This window comes from Microchirus variegatus (genome assembly GCF_963457635.1).
Source record: "Microchirus variegatus genome assembly, chromosome: 6".
Lineage (NCBI taxonomy): Eukaryota > Metazoa > Chordata > Actinopteri > Pleuronectiformes > Soleidae > Microchirus > Microchirus variegatus.
Window position 1 is genome coordinate 18808699 of NC_139807.1, and position 16007 is coordinate 18824705.

At 43.1% G+C, this 16007-nt stretch overlaps 1 protein-coding gene across 1 annotated transcript in view; it reads left to right on the forward strand.

Moving 5' to 3' along the window:
* Nucleotides 1–12227, forward strand: part of LOC310928942 (connector enhancer of kinase suppressor of ras 2) — a gene marked incomplete at both ends in the record, with an annotated part of 62227 nt that extends 50000 nt beyond the window's left edge. Inside the window, 11 exons of the mRNA XM_083891609.1 lie at nucleotides 2818–2855; nucleotides 2955–2997; nucleotides 4112–4160; nucleotides 5097–5269; nucleotides 6852–6925; nucleotides 7054–7125; nucleotides 8280–8350; nucleotides 8454–8554; nucleotides 9182–9935; nucleotides 11671–11933; nucleotides 12018–12227. Of these exons, the coding sequence (XP_083747735.1) occupies nucleotides 2818–2855; nucleotides 2955–2997; nucleotides 4112–4160; nucleotides 5097–5269; nucleotides 6852–6925; nucleotides 7054–7125; nucleotides 8280–8350; nucleotides 8454–8554; nucleotides 9182–9935; nucleotides 11671–11933; nucleotides 12018–12227 (1848 nt within the window). The remainder of the gene's footprint in view (nucleotides 1–2817; nucleotides 2856–2954; nucleotides 2998–4111; nucleotides 4161–5096; nucleotides 5270–6851; nucleotides 6926–7053; nucleotides 7126–8279; nucleotides 8351–8453; nucleotides 8555–9181; nucleotides 9936–11670; nucleotides 11934–12017) is intronic.
* Between the last annotated feature and the right edge of the window lie 3780 nt (nucleotides 12228–16007).

The window sequence follows — 16007 nt, forward strand, 5'->3', positions numbered from 1 at the left end:
ATGGGTAGTAGGATATCTTAATAAGATTCAAAAGGTATAACATTGTCATCATTTTTACCATTCTGTTATATACATTATTAGCATTTTACAAATTAAATGGACTCTGGACCCATCAATCACAGTTATATGTGAACACTGAGTGTTACAACTACACATAGTGTATTCTTTATACAGTATAGCGCTATAGATTACAGCAGTTCACAGCACTGCATTAATCACTTATGGGGAAAGTTTAAGAAACATGTTATTACCTATTATTATAATTATCTTTTCTAAAATGAAATCATTCCTTAGCCACCACAAGGTTCTGAGGAAAGATTTAAGTTATTAACATTACCTCGGTTCTCTGAGTTATGTGAGTGAGATGTCTCACTATGAGATGCACGCCCCTGCTGCAGCCCTCAGAAGCATTAATCTCATTACGCCAATCCTGATTGGCTGGTGAACGTGTCCGTCTGCCACAGGAAGCCCCACCTACCATAAATACTGTGTGCGGACGGGACCGCGTCATTCAAGATAAGCACCTCTTCTCACTCGCCCAAGCAAGAAGGGTTGTCTGGTGAGACATCTTACTCATATTACTCAGAGAACCGGGGTTATGTTAATAACCTAAAGTTCTCTTTCATAATATCTTGTGATGTAATGTCTCACAATGGGATGTCGTAGCTCCCGTATTGCCAGACAAGCTTATCAAGCATCCACCAACCCACAGGGAAAGTACTCTGCTCCTATGAGGACAGTAAAACCTTACTGCATATAGAAACGTACAGCATATAGAAACGAACAAAAGTGAGAGGCGATGACCAACTCGACGCAGCACAAATGTCCTGAACAGGAAACACCCCTATAAGACCCAGGATGCTGCCAAGCCCCGAGTCGAATGCACTCGTACATTCAAAATCATCCTCACATCGCCTGGGGAAAGTTGAGCACATGACGGATGCACTGAAAGTGCATGAATGTATATCTGGTTTAGCGGAAGCCAGAGCCAGCAGTAACACGGTCTTGAGAGACACGTGCTTCAAGTCTGCCTCCTCCAGTGGAACTGATAAATCTTCGCCAGCCAGTGCATTGCAGGCCGTGCACGTTTTCTACCGACTCGAACAGATCCACCGTGGCCCGACCATAACGGGCCCATATCTGTTCCACGACCTCCCGGTGTAGAGCCCTCACCCCGTACACCAGTGAACCGCTGGGAGATGGGGGTGTGGGTAGCCCCTGCTCGCACGCTCAAAGGGGGGTCAGGCCGCTCTCTTCTTCTTCGTGGCCCGGTGTGTGGCAGCTGGCGCAGGCTGTGCCGGTGGAGCTGCGACCAGAGCCGAGGGTTTCTTGGCCGACCCGACCCGGGTGGAATTGCGGGGCTGGCTGGGGCTTCGGCAGTTTAGGAGACCTGAACTGTGAACCCTGGGAAACCGCCTGCACAAAAGTTTTGGGCTGTGCAGGTGGAGGAGGTGCTGGGGGCTTCCAAGGGAGGCAAAGCTGAAGCTTCATCCTCCTTCTTTTTGGCTTCACATCGCCGCTGCATCGAAGCCACCTCGGAACCAAAAAGCCTGTCCAGGACAATGGGCATGTCCAGGACGTCTTCCTTGTCCGAGAAGGGGAGGGGAGAAGTTGGTGTGCTACTCTCACCCTCGTCCCGAGAGGCGACAGAGGCAGCGGGCTGTGAAGCCCGGGCCGGAGTGATTAATAAATCGTCCTCGTCTTCATCCTCTGATATGAGGAGTTCAGAAGCGATCATCGTCCCCTTAGTCCAAATCTAGGATGTCTTCCTCTGGCAGGGGGAGCATGGCTAAGTCAAACTGGGAGCCCCAGCTCACGTTAACCCCCGGTGCCGCCACAGCGACTTCCATCTCCTCTCCTTCTTGGACGGTGGCGCCGTCAGAAGGGAGATAGCGGTCAAGGCCAGACAGGTTCGATTGGTGCGCAAGCCGTTTGCGGAGACTCTTGGCGGTGAACACCGCGCAGCTTTTACAGGAGCCGGGGACACCGATAGCCAGCCGGGCGTGTTCCAGCCCCAGGCAGCTCGAGCAGACCTGGTGTGGATCTATACTCGATATCTTATTCCCGCATCAACAGAGCCGGGCTCCGTGCCCTCTGGTGTGAGGGGTTTCAGCCTCCATTCCGTGCGAGCTGGTGCGCAGGCAGGGAGTCGAGGCAGTTAGATGGTGTGCTAACTGTGAAAAACCGATCAATTAACTGACGTGTTAATACTCGGTGCGCCGTGGTGGGACGCCAAGCTGTGCGGTTAGCTGGTGTGCTAACGCTGAGTCTTGAACGATGTGGTGGGGCGACGTGCTAGGCAGTTATCTGGTGTGATAACCACAAGGACCGAGGATTAACTGGTGTGCTAATGCTCGGTAAAATCGATCTGGTGTGACCGACGAAGCAAATAAATCCAAGGCTACTAGCGCCCTGTGACAAAAGCTAAAATAAGATCCGTCTGTGGACAATTTAGTCAGTTAGCCCTGGACGCGAGATATGTTCCGAGTGAGAAGAGGTGTTTGAATGACGTGGTCCCATCCGCACACAGTATTTATGGTAGGTGGAACTACCTGTGGCAGACGGACACATTCACCAGCCAATCAGGATTGGCGTAATGGGATTAATGCTTCTGAGGGCTGCAGCAGGGGCGTGCATCCTATAATGAGACATCTCACAAGATATTATGAAAGAAAACTATGATTTTCAATTTGGGCTATAGAAAATAAATTGATCATTTCTTCTCACCTTGTCTAAATCATGTGGGCTTTACAATACAATGGGCACAAGACATATAAGGTATTTAATAACGTTTATTTTTCCCCTTTTGTCCACCAGCGAGGTGCAGATACACTGCGAGCAGACACAACAGACAGGTGAGTTCATACATCTGACCAAATATCTGACAAGTAAGAGCTGTAAGTGTTGTTTGCTTGTTAATGCTGATATATGTTTTCCTATCCATCCATCGGCAGGTACTCGGGCTCAGGAAGCTCAGGAGCAGCCTCCATGAGGAAGGTAGGAGAGAGGAGTGTGTTCTGTGTCTGACAGTAAAGCTTTTGTTTTTGTGTCTCGCTGGCTTTTCCTGTACTACAGAGAATCAACCCCCCCTTTTACGGAAGCAACAGAGGCCTCAGAATTGCATCACCAATCTCCTAGCAACCACAGCTGCTGTTACATGAAGATCAATTGTGTCCAAATCAGACCCAGACATGCAGTCAGAGACGAATAAGAGAGATAACTGAGAGATTAAATCCATTCACATGTGTAATAATTAAATAAATGACGGGGTGAATTTCCATATTGTGAATACTGTGACACAGGAAGTTTTGTTGGTCATTAGCCCTCACCTCCCCTCTAAAACACAGTCAGTAATGCAATACAGTGACTCAGCATATGGCTATAAACAAGCAGTTATTTAGCTTTGTCACCTAAATAAAAAGCCACCAGGCCGACAGTGAACTATATTTGTTATGATTATATGTTAATATCAAAGTGATACTACAGAGAAAATTCATTCACCGGTTTAGCTGATACAACATTAATGGACATAATAGCTTATGGTGGCTGTTGCTATTTTTAATCGTTGTGTAACAGACGTTACTAAGCGAGTGACTTAATGGCTCTTATTTCTATACAATGTCACATCAAACCTTCTCACAACAGAGACACAAACAAAGGAAGATGTCTCCCCTGAGGACGGATTTCATCACGTGCGCCATTTAATTTGGGATTCAATTTCAACGTCTCAACTACATGCTGACAATCGAACATTTTGCATTTTTGTGATACATTTCACTATATCCTGTTACGTCTGAGATTTAGTCTCCATGTCACGCAGCCAAGTTCAATCACAGGTCATAGGTCATTGCCTGGCTACAGCAGTTTTAGTTGTCTGATCCCTCTGTGTGTTTAATCCTCTCTGCTGTTTGCTTGATAACATTGCATTTAGATTTTACACTCACTTTAGGCAGTGAGGGAGTGTGAGAGAGTGAGAGGGAACGACTTGTTCCTGTTTATTTGGGAATTTCATTAACACCATCACACAAACTTTGCGGCAACATGTCTGTCCTTCACCCAATTTTAGCCTTGAATTGTTATTTTAAGCTGTTTTCTTCCCTCTTCCTTGCAGTCTTTCCATTACACCTCACTAAGAACGAAAACCAAAAAGAGAAGTAAAGGTAAGCACTGGAAATATGTAAATGTATGAACTCTAAACTGAACCTGTAGCTGGGCATAAGAAGAGAGAGATCCACTGTGCTTGCAAAACAAAAGTTTGCATGTCCAGATTTTTCTTGCTGACACCTTCCAGCTCTGTTTTCCCTCATCACTGCTCCTGCAGTGATTGATTGTTTCCATTTTTTGACACTGCTAACTTATCACTGTCACTGGTCTTATACTCAAAGTTCTCATTAGTGATGCAGATGTTTTTCAGCGACTCAGCTGTAACAGTTTTCATCGCAGAAATGTATATGGTAAGAATTTGGAAGTAGCGAGGTAATATTATGGAAAATCCATATTTAATTCTATCGTCATCACTAAGTAATATCTCGGTAATAACAATGGATAATGTGTATGAATTTCAACCTTATAATATGGTAACTGCCAACATTTTTATGATAACCACGTTATTACCTGCATTATTAGCATAATATTACCTCCCTATTATAAAATATCACCATATTAAGATCAGTCCCTTATTAGTCCCACAGTGAGGAAATTCAAATTACTGCATTTTTTTAACCATGAATTAGTGAACACACAGCACACAGTGAGGTGAAGTACACGCTAACCCGGAGCAGTGAGCTGCCTGCATTCAGTGGCGCTTGGGGAGCAGTGAGGGGATTAGGTGCCTTGCTCAGGGGTACTTCAGCCGCGGACTGGTCGGGGATCGCACCGGCTACCTTGCGGTCTCAAGCTCGAAGCCCTAACCACTAGGCCACAGCTGCTAACATTGCTAACATCCTAACATTGCCATGTTAGGACTGCACTATAATGTAAACTGTTAACATTGCTGCGTCACATGTAAAGAGAGTGCAACTTCTTTATCAGTATTATTTGCAGTTCTCCTCCAAATCTCAGCAACAGTTTTAATACCACACATCCTCTCTTTGCAGGTTCTCTCACTAGCGCCAGTCGAAGGCGAATCTCGTGTAAGGACCTGGGCCACGGTGACTGTGAGGGCTGGCTGTGGAAGAAGAAGGACGCCAAAGGCTACTTCACTCAGAAATGGAGGAAGTACTGGTTCATCCTCAAAGAGTCCTGCCTCTACTGGTACACCAACCAAAACGTAAGGCACCACATTTTTATCTTATTACAGAATATCCTGACTACTTTATACAAGCATTCATTTCATTTCCACATTGTTGCCGAAGCAGTCATCACATATTCAAACAAAAGATACGGGCATTTCACAGAGTTAACACAAAATCTCAGTGTAAAAATGCTGTATTCCACTCCATAAATCCCATGTAAATAAATTAATAATACTGAATTCTTTGCAACTTGTAAAGGTCCAGTGTGTAACGTTATGGAGAACTTGTTGAAAGAAACCCATAAGTATGTTTGTACAAGTACATAATCCCTTTAAATAAAAAAAAAATAGTTTCCATTGCCTTGGAACAAGTCTTCTATCTTTAGCTTTACCTAAGCTGCCATCTTGCACTGCTTGTTTCTACAGCAGGCAGAATGGCTCGCTATACACAAACAAAAAAGAAATACATAATGAACGAGTGAGCAGCGTCCTCTGTTTGTTCTAATCTGCAGTCTCACTTTTTGATGTCACTGATTCTTACACGGACCTTTTAAGATGAAATATCTAACATTTCTATGAGTAGGCAAAGTGTGAAAAAAGATGACTCAGTCATGTTTTTGGGGTCCGCCCAAAATCAAAGTACAGGAGATAAAACACATGATGTTGACTCATTGTTACGTCACAATGAGACATTCCTGGAATTGTTGTCTTGTGAAGCTCCGCTTTGTCCCTAAAAAGCGTGAGAGTGCAGGCGAGGACAATAGTATCCGGAAGAGCGGAAGTCTGAGAAGTGTTCTAGTCTCGTCAGCACAGTGCAGCACAGAGTTCTACACAAACTTCCAGCCTCAGAGGATTTACATTTCATATATGACGGCAATGCATCAGCTAGAGTCAGCAAATGATGGCTTTTTTCAAATGCTAACTGCTGTTTGCTGCCGGAGCCTCAGTGACATAGTTTCCTGTGTCTCATTTGCATTTAAAGAGACAGGCACTCAAAGCCGAGCGTTCTGCTGTGGTGCTTCATCCTTAAGGTATTTTGACCAAAGCATGTCACAGACATGTTCATTAGGACACCAGGGAACTAGGTTAAATTGGAGAAATAGGGTATGTCTACTTTAAAATATTAAAAGTGTTATGCTACTGTCCTTAAGTACAAAATTCACATGTATCTGTACTTTACATTGTTATTTGTATTTCTAGCAACATGTCAACTATTATGGTAGTTGTTACTACAAAATAAAATCAGAAGAAGATTATCCGTATTTCTATAGGGCATTTCTAGTCTTGATGAGCTTTCATACCCATTCACATGCTTCAACACGGTTAGGTCTTGCTCAAGACAAGGACACTTATAGACTATCTATCTATCTATCTATCTATCTATCTATCTATCTATCTATCTATCTATCTATCTATCTATCTATCTATCTATCTATCTATCTATCTATCTATCTATCTATCTATCTCATGTTAAGTGGTAAATACAAACAACATATGTTGTTTTCATATGCTTATGCGAGCACTACTATCCCAAATAAAACAGCTATATCAGTATGCATGACATTTTGTTCTCTGTGTTGATGATGCGCCGTCACTCTCCATCTGTCTCCTGCTGCAGGATGAGAAAGCTGAGGGCTTCATCAGCCTCCCTGAGTTCAGAATAGACCGAGCCATAGAGTGCAGACGGAAATTGTGAGTGTCCCTCACACGTCGCCGAAATTACTAATCAAGCACATTTGCACTCACCCACACAACAAATTGACTGCACAAACACAAAAAAACACTAATCAGCCTTCTTCCCCCTGCATGGCTGACTGCAGTGCCTTCAAAGCCTGTCATCCCAAAATCAAGAGCTTCTTCTTCGCCACAGATTGTCTCGAGGAAATGAACAGGTAAGCGACTGTGTGTGTCTGTGAGACTCTGCGAGTGTGTGTTTGTGTTTTAATGTGGAGAGTCGTCACAGCCGTCACGTGTAATTCTGTGAATCCTTAATCAGTGCACTATTGTGTTGGAGCGCTGTTGCTTCCAACACAATGAAGTGCACATGAATAAGGCATAAACCCAGTTCTCTGTTGTTAAATGTAGAAGTGTGTTTGTAAATGGGAGACGAGGTCACGTGTGTGTCCTTGTGTAAGTTGGAGATTGTAGTGATATTTGCAGGAGCGATATCTGAGGAGCTCTAATTATCCACACCGCCCCTCAGTGACATGGGGAGATAATTGGGGGAGAATAATTAACGAGCTATATTTGACTTCCATACTGTGTTTGGAGATGCATGTGTGGAAGCTGGGGGTGCGGGTTGTTGACTCCACCCCAGGTCCTCCTCTTCACACAAACAACTATCAGACCATAATGTTTGAAAGATCACCTTTTTTGCAGATGAAAGAATCACCAGATGAGTTAATAATGTGGCCACTCTTTTCATCTGTATCTGTATGTGATGAATACACAATTCACAGCACATGCAAAATGACAAAAAATACAAGATGACACAAAATAACCCAGAAGCAACAGTCAAATGCACCTATAATTTAAAGCTACATCACAATCAATGCATTGAAGTATATAATATATCATATACTTCAATGCATTGTATTGACAAATACTGTATTGATTGACTCAAAAATTGTTCATTGTAATGTAGGAACACGTTCGATATAGTTCAATAATTTGGTCACTTTATGTTTGTAACAACTTCAGACAAGCTTCATTTTTCAGTTGTTTTCACAATGAGGAAAACATAGTTAGGCGTAAAGAACTTTGTCTGAAAACACACTGGTGAGAGGATTGTGACTTCTCTATTACTGCATCCAACTCTCTTATAATTTTGATCCTTTTACTCTTCATCAAAGGGGGAGTCAGATTTTAACACTTAATTACCACTTCATTTATTTAGAGTGAATATTTTTATTAATCACCTACCATCTATCCAGAATAACCCGGCCTTTCCTCTCCTCCTTTCTGCTTCTTTTCTCATACTTCTTTTCTCATACTGTATATATTGACTCTGATAACTTCCTCAACGTCCTTCACTTATTTCCAATAGGTGGATGAACCGACTGGGGCTCGCTGCTATTGGTTACACACCAGATGACAAGGTGCCACGCCCAGACGAAGGTAAGATGGGTTGTGTCAGTTTGAAATGACTGGTCCTACTTTTTCTCGTCTGTCAATAACTAACATTCCTGTGTGTGTGTGTCTGTTTTTATCTCAAAATCAGACTACTGGAGTGAGAGTGATCAAGACGAGGTCGACGGCTCAATGACGCTCAAACAAGAGGGACTATCATCCCTCTGTGATACTTATCATCGCACACCATCAGTAAGTACACACACACACACACACACACACACACACACACACGCACACACAGTTACTCAGACTCATTCTCTTCACAGAATTTAATTCTGATTGAATATTTTATTCCTGAAAGCCTCACAGTTTTCAGAGCTGCATAGAGCAGAGCTGCTCAGCATTAATAATGCATCCGAGTGTGAGACTCTCTGGTCCTGTAAGCAGCCTTCTACTGTCAGAAATTATACATAAGAGTGACCTCTAGGTGGTGACAAATGACAATGAACTTTAACGTCCTAAACTAAACATGAAAAGACAAGTTGAGTGCAACACTCAAGTTCACCCTTCAGACATGTATATTACAAAGCAAAGATGCAGTGGCACCACATTTTCCAGCTTCGCTCATGTCAGCCATTCCTGCTTTGTTGCACTCATATTTGGTCTCTTTTTTTCTCCTTTATTCTTTCTTGACCTTTCTTTTTCTGTCACGTCTTGCTTCCTCGCACATCTCCTCCTCCTTGTCCTTGTTTCACGGGTTACTATTTTCCTTGCGTCTGTGCTCCTTCACCTATTTCACATTTCCCATCTATTCCTCCTCACTCCTCTCACGCAAACCAACCCCGACCACCACCTCATTTACCCTTGGCCATCCAGACTAACCTCCTCCACAGTTATGACCAGTTGCCCCGCTCAGTCAGCTCCATGAGCCTCATGCGCTCCACTCCGTCCCCACGCCCCCAACCAATGAGTGCCTCCACCTCCCCAATCCCTCCACAGATGGTCTCTACCACCTCCCCTCTCCCTCTCCAGGTAAATTCTTCTAGCCCCTTCCCCGAACCCAAGCATGGTCGGCATTTCTCCAGCGAGTCCACACACTCCCACTCCTCAGCTGAGGACCAGCGTGGAGAGGGCATGGGCATGGGCACTGGCACAGGTAGCACCAGTACACACTCATCTGGCTGCCGTTCCTCCCATCGTGAGCGTCGCTCCTGGCAGGACCTCATTGAGACCCCGCTGACCAGCGCAGGGCTGCACTTCCTCCAGACGGCGCCCGGGGAGAGTGATTATGGAGGCCTAATGGGGAGCATGGCAGGAGAAATGGGGCTGTACGGAGGGCTGGGCAGGCAGGGCATGTCCCCGGAGAGACGCAGGCAGGCCACTCTGCCTGTACGGAGACACCACGCCGCAGAGAGGGACAGGGAGCGGGACGGACCCTTCCCTCTGGAGCGGGGGCCACATACACATAGTTACACACACCGACGCTCTCACAAGCAGCGGAGTCAGAGCCTGCCCAGGAACAGAGACCCGATACTAGGCAAGCTGCTGCACACCTCAGCTCATATGGAGGAGAGGAGTGAAGATGAAGAGGGAGAAGTGCAGGCTGCAGAAATGCTCGAGGCCGAGGAGGGTAAGGAAAAGACACTGTATCGAGTATTTTGCAACAAGTCAAGAATATAGTGATTTCTTTTATACAGTGTGAACAGCCAGCCCGTTCTCATTCCATGAGAATCATATACTGTCGCTCTGTCATGTCCCTCAACGTTGCTTTAGAGACACTCTGGGTAGTGCATTTAGACACTCAGAGCAGCTGCCCTGTCGCTGTGAGCATCAAACAGTACTAAGCAGTCACAAAAACATTTTACTATTATTTATAATTATATGTGAGCTATTATTGGTCATGGAAATGCTGATGAAATTAATAAAATATAAGTCTGTCAGAGTGTGAGCCAACAGTGAATATCCACTAAGGCTAACCTGGATATTTATCCTAACCCTAACCTCACACTCTGACTTTTGTTTTACTGCTGCTCTGCTTTGAGCATGTTTACATTGGAGTCAATTGAAAGCCTGGTGCGTCTCTTTCAGACGTGTACCTCGTGCTTCTGTCAGGCGATACTGAGGGACGTGAGTGTCGGTACATGACGCTCACAGGATCAGATGAGAATGGGTTGGGACAGCATATTGACAGGACCTTTAAATAAAAATAATTTGCATAGTAATGTAGTAATAGTGGGTAACAACTATGATATGATTTAGGTTTAGGCAGTTTGGTTATTTATTAGAACCCCATTTCCCTTCAGCACAGCTAGTCTGGGGGTAAATTAGACATTGAGCCAATTCAGATCCATACTTTAACAAAAAGAAGTGAACCTTACAGTCATGATACACCAAAATGACAGATTACATTACAAAATAGTAACAATAAGGTTGACAACAATTTCTCATCACCAAGCAATAGCTTAGTACTAATGATGTAACGTGTGTTAGAAATGAGGGAGGATGAATTGTATCTGTAAAATGTCATTTATCAATTTTGATTTTCAAAAATCTTTGCAGTCTCTGCATACGTTATACGTTATTACCTGGAAATTACTTTGGAAATAACATTGTTTTACTCCATGTACACATTATTACCATGTTGTTATTGTTCTGTGACTCAAAAACAGCACCACCTCTCTCTTCTCCTCTCAGCTCATCATCTTTATTTGTTTGTTAAAAAAAAGAAAAGTACAAGCTTAAAGAATACACTGTAATCAGAGAGCCCAGCTCCCCACAGTCAACACAATAGATGTCCTTGTGCTGTGTTTCTATGTTCAAAACAATTCCTACTACACTACTTCTTTAAAAATGCATAATAGGTCTGTTGGGAGTTTTAAAAGCTGCATGAACAATACATTAGATACTCACATGGTTTGTCTGGGAATGCCCTTTTGTTCCCAAAACCCTCACAAAGAATAGAGGATATTTGTTCATCTGGTGTAACAATGATGTATGAGATCAGATCCTTATTTCATTAACTTCCAGTTCTGTCCAATTGTCCACTAAGGGAACAAATGTGATTTCACTTCATTTTCATTCTTAAATGTCAGATAAAACTGAGAAAAAGAGGGAATACATTTTATTTATTGTTATTGTTTCAGCTGTGTGGTCTGTGGGACCACAATCATACATGTGTAGTTAAAGAGGTGGTGTAGAGTGGCAGCGCTCATTTTAACCTTGTTATAAAATGACACTTTGCTAAGACCCAGTGCTAGTGAGGAAGAGAACAGGACTGTCTGATAGTATTTCTGCTCTGTTAGTATTAAAACACACCATGTGCATTATGAATCCGACTCTTAATGGTTGTCTCCTGGCTGTCTCAGACCTGCGGGAGTTGAGAGTTGAGAGCAGAGAGAGGAGGGTGTCAGAAGGAAGGGAGCGGCGGGTGTCAGAGGGCCGTGAGCCAGAGTCATTAGATGGTCTAGAGCAGCTGTACCGGGCCTTGGAGCAAGCTAACGTGACGGCCCTAGGAGACCCGAGACCTTGTAGCAGGCAAGAGCTTCGACGCTGTTTCACCCAGCGAGCCAGGGACCCTCTGCTCAACGACAGGCTACACCGGGTGCGAGCCCTCCGCAGCACCTTGAAGGTAGCACAAAGAGAGGATTCTCTCACAGCAAGGAAGGAATTGGATTCAGTGTGGTAATCTCCTGGTGTCTCTCTGCTCCCGCAGGCCAAAGAGTCGGAGCTTGCAGTGATCTGTGCCCTCCTGGAGGACCCTGGCCTGTGCTCCCAGACCTTCAGAGAGTGGAAGCAGTGGCACAGCGAGCTCTACACAGACATCTGCCAGCTCAGCCCTGGTACCAACGGCCAGGACGACCTCTCCCCGCTAGCCGCACCGCTCATGACCCACACACACTCCTTCATTGAGACACACGTGTGAGGAAGAGAGGGGAGGCAAAGACTGGACTGAGATGCTGACACTCACACACACACTCACACACAAACACGCACACACACACACACACACAAACACACACAGCTTTACTTTAGCCAAACCTCCTCTGAACACACACTCACACAGAAACACATACAGGAACACACATTTTAAGATGTGTAAATATCATAGAGGGAACAGTCTGAGACCTGCGTGTATGAACTTTTGATAATCTTGAGGACCCCAGAGGGTGCCTATTGCATGCCTGAACAGAAAGCATTAATCTTCCTTTGTCTATGGTACTCAGCATAAACTCCACATGCTTGTCCAGCAAAATGGAAAAAAATGAGACTTTTTAACATATTCATTCCTTTGTATTGGTTTTGCTATTTTCTTCTGGTTGATTTTAGGGGGCAGGGGGAGCTATGTAGCAGCAATACAGAGGAAAATCCTTTTCACCACAGCACTGTACTTTTGTACTGATGAACTTTGCACCCAGAGCCACCAGTTCTCCCCCTTTCTCTCTCTCTCTCTTCTTTTTTTCCTCCTCACTGCATATCTCGCTGATTTACAGGGACCTTACTGTTACTCCAGGCTGATCTGACGGGACAATGTGGGGAAAGTAAGGGCAGTGACTATGTGACTGGTGTAAAAAAAAAAAAGACTGTGAAAGGTAGCCATCGATGTTGGTTTATCTGTTTTAGCCGATGTAACTGAGTGTCATGAGTGTTGAGAAACCATTGTGCCAGCTAGATGCACGCTATTTCAAACTGTGAACTGTAAAAAAAACAAAACATTTTTATCTGCAGAAGGAGGCTCCTATGATAGAGTGCAATCCTACAATTTAATTTGCAATCTCTCTCGCTCTCTCATCTCCTTCTTTCTTACATGTTTCCTTTGTTTCCTCTCTCTTTCTCTCTCTCTCTTGTCCTCAAAGACTTATGTATATGTGTATACTGATGTAAATGTTTGCATTCCACTACCACTGTGATATGCTTCTAGAGGTAGCGGAGGGAAGACAGAGAGTATGTATTTGCGCAGGTGCAAAGATATATATTTTTTTTTCATTTCTTTCCTTTCTTTTCAGTAAACGGTGAATGCAAGAGCTAGCGAGTTTTTTTCAAGGGAGTCACTCACTACAAAGAATGCACTTTCTACATCTCATTGGCTGCATCACAGGGTCTATGTCTCATCGGCCTCTTTACCATTGCTGTTCAAAATATCAGGTAAAAGCATTTGCCGTCTCATTTTCTAAAGATTTGTGTACAGTCTACAAATATATTTAAACATAGAAGAATATATAAATCTATTTACGTTTTGTGTCATAGATATAATGTAAAGTATGATGTATTCTATGCCAAGGTTTTGCAGTGTCCCCCTCTTCACTCTGTCGATGCAGGGTGTTAAGCATTTGAATAACTAGGAGGCAAACAACAACCATCATCACTAACAGTTGATTGACAGTTTTTACTGGTTTACATCATCTTCTCCTGGTGACGCGTTGCATGAGAAAAGGCCTAGGACTAATCTAATTGGACATGGTTAACTATCATGGATCATTTGTGGGTTTATTTTTTATTTTATTTGTTTTATCATGATTGCAACATAATTAGACTTGTAGCGCATGATACATGCAAAAGTACTGTTGAAGAAAGAATGACTTTGTTTATCAAGTTTTTTTTTTTTTTTTCATTAGATAGTGATTTTGACACAAACTGTACAATAACTGAGGGCAGCACCTTTGCTACTCTGTCATTCAGTCCCAATGCAGATCCTTCTAAAGCACCTAAGCTACAGTATTTAGTTTGACACTTTGGTTTTCATAGTGAGACGACCACACATCCAATGGTGACTGAGAGACAGCAGTACAATTACTTTTAATTCCCTCCCAGCACATGCTTGATACTGAGCGGTCAAATACATTACATTCATTGGTCTGTAATGTCTGTGATGCTTTTTATCAAGCCATGGACTCAGTGGTGCCTCCCAGTGTCAAAGACATGTGTAGCACCTGCTGCATCCAGCACTAGCTGTATTAACTCTTCATATTTTACTGTGTGTAGGTTCGGGTTTTTCATCATGTTTCACTGTTGTAAAGTATTGATCACTCCCCCAGATTTATAGCTCATGTTTTTTTAAAGGTTAATTTGCGAGTAAACCACAAAGAAAACAAAATGATGCAAGCACTTTCCCTGTGCCTCCCAACCCTCTCTTCGGCAACAATGGACTGACTATACTGGCGATCCTACACACACACAGCTGTAGAAGAGCAATGATACAGTTTCAGTCTGCAGACCTCTCTCCGTTTCTCATCTGTAGTGTTGGTCTTATGTTTTCTTACGTTAGCTGCTGCTCTGCTGAGCAGGCAACATACTGTAGATTAAGGAGTTTGTGGGTTATGATTTGTAGGCACAGACTGTGTTATCCCTCCCAGATCTTTGTGTGTGTAGACCTGCAGAAACAGGCCGAAAAGGGAGATTCCACTGTGTGTTTTTTCAGGGGTGTACACCTCATGGTACATTGCACAGGTGTGTAAGATGTAAGTTGCACTGCGACATTAAAAAAGGAACATATTGCTCTTTTTCAAGGATAATATTAGCTTACTGTTATTCTGTACATTAAAAATGACTAAAGATGATATTAAAAAAAAGAAAGAAAATGACATTTATTCTTCCTAAAGTAGCCTTTTTTGGTTTCATATATATGAATATATATTACAAAAAAATACAGATTGTAAACTTAAGTTGTTAAACTTTGACTTCAATAAACTGAATCCTCTGCACTATGAGCTGTGTTCTCTTCATGTGTACCTTTTCTTGGATTGATTGAAACAGCACTGCCGTGTGTTCTGACCAAAGACAAAAGGCTGTCTCACTGTACACATCACTTGGCCCAACATGTTCAATTCCTGCAGTAAATACAGTCATTTGTATTTTTGAAATGACTGAGTGAACTAAGCATCCATCTAAAAATAAAATACTGTGACCAGTATGCATGCACTATAAATCACAACACTAAATGTAAAGTATTTATGTCAGAAACTCCTCCACATGTCTGAAATGAGTATAGGGGGAAAAAACAAGTAAGAGGAAGACTACAATTCTTTCACCATATTAGAGGTGATGGTAGCTCAGTGGTAGAGTGAGCCATCCTTCAACTCTAAGGTTGGGGGTTTGATTCCTGGCTCCACTAGTCTACATGCCCATGTGCCCCTGGGCAAGACATAGAACCCACTCTAGACGGCTGTGACGGCAGTATGTGAAAGATTTGTGATAGAGAATGCTCTCCACATAGATTCCACAGAGTGAATGACAGCGTAAAGCAGAGACCATTTACTATTACTATATATTGTTTCTGATTTTGATTTTTATTGTTGAAAATTGTCCATGATTTGACTGTAACAGAGTAATGCCTCGTGGGAGGCTGGTCACCCGGGGGAGAGCTGAAGTAAACCCTGAATGCATCACCATGGAGGTAACTCAGACATTTTTTAACGCAAGATTTTTCAATTAAACTTTGCTGACGCCCTAATCTGGTCATCTATTTACCGGCCTCTGTACAATGCCTATGTCTCCTATCATTTATAACTTCCTACCAAGTCAGTTGCAAACAATCAACACTTCATTTTGTAGAACAATTAAAAAAAAGACAAAAAACACAAGTAGATAAGATATTAAATCCAGATTTTACTGCACTTCAGTTGTTATGGCTATAGTTCAATCACAACCTTTTCCAGTTAATTAAATTACAAAATCCATCTGAATTGTAATAAACATGGAAATCAGG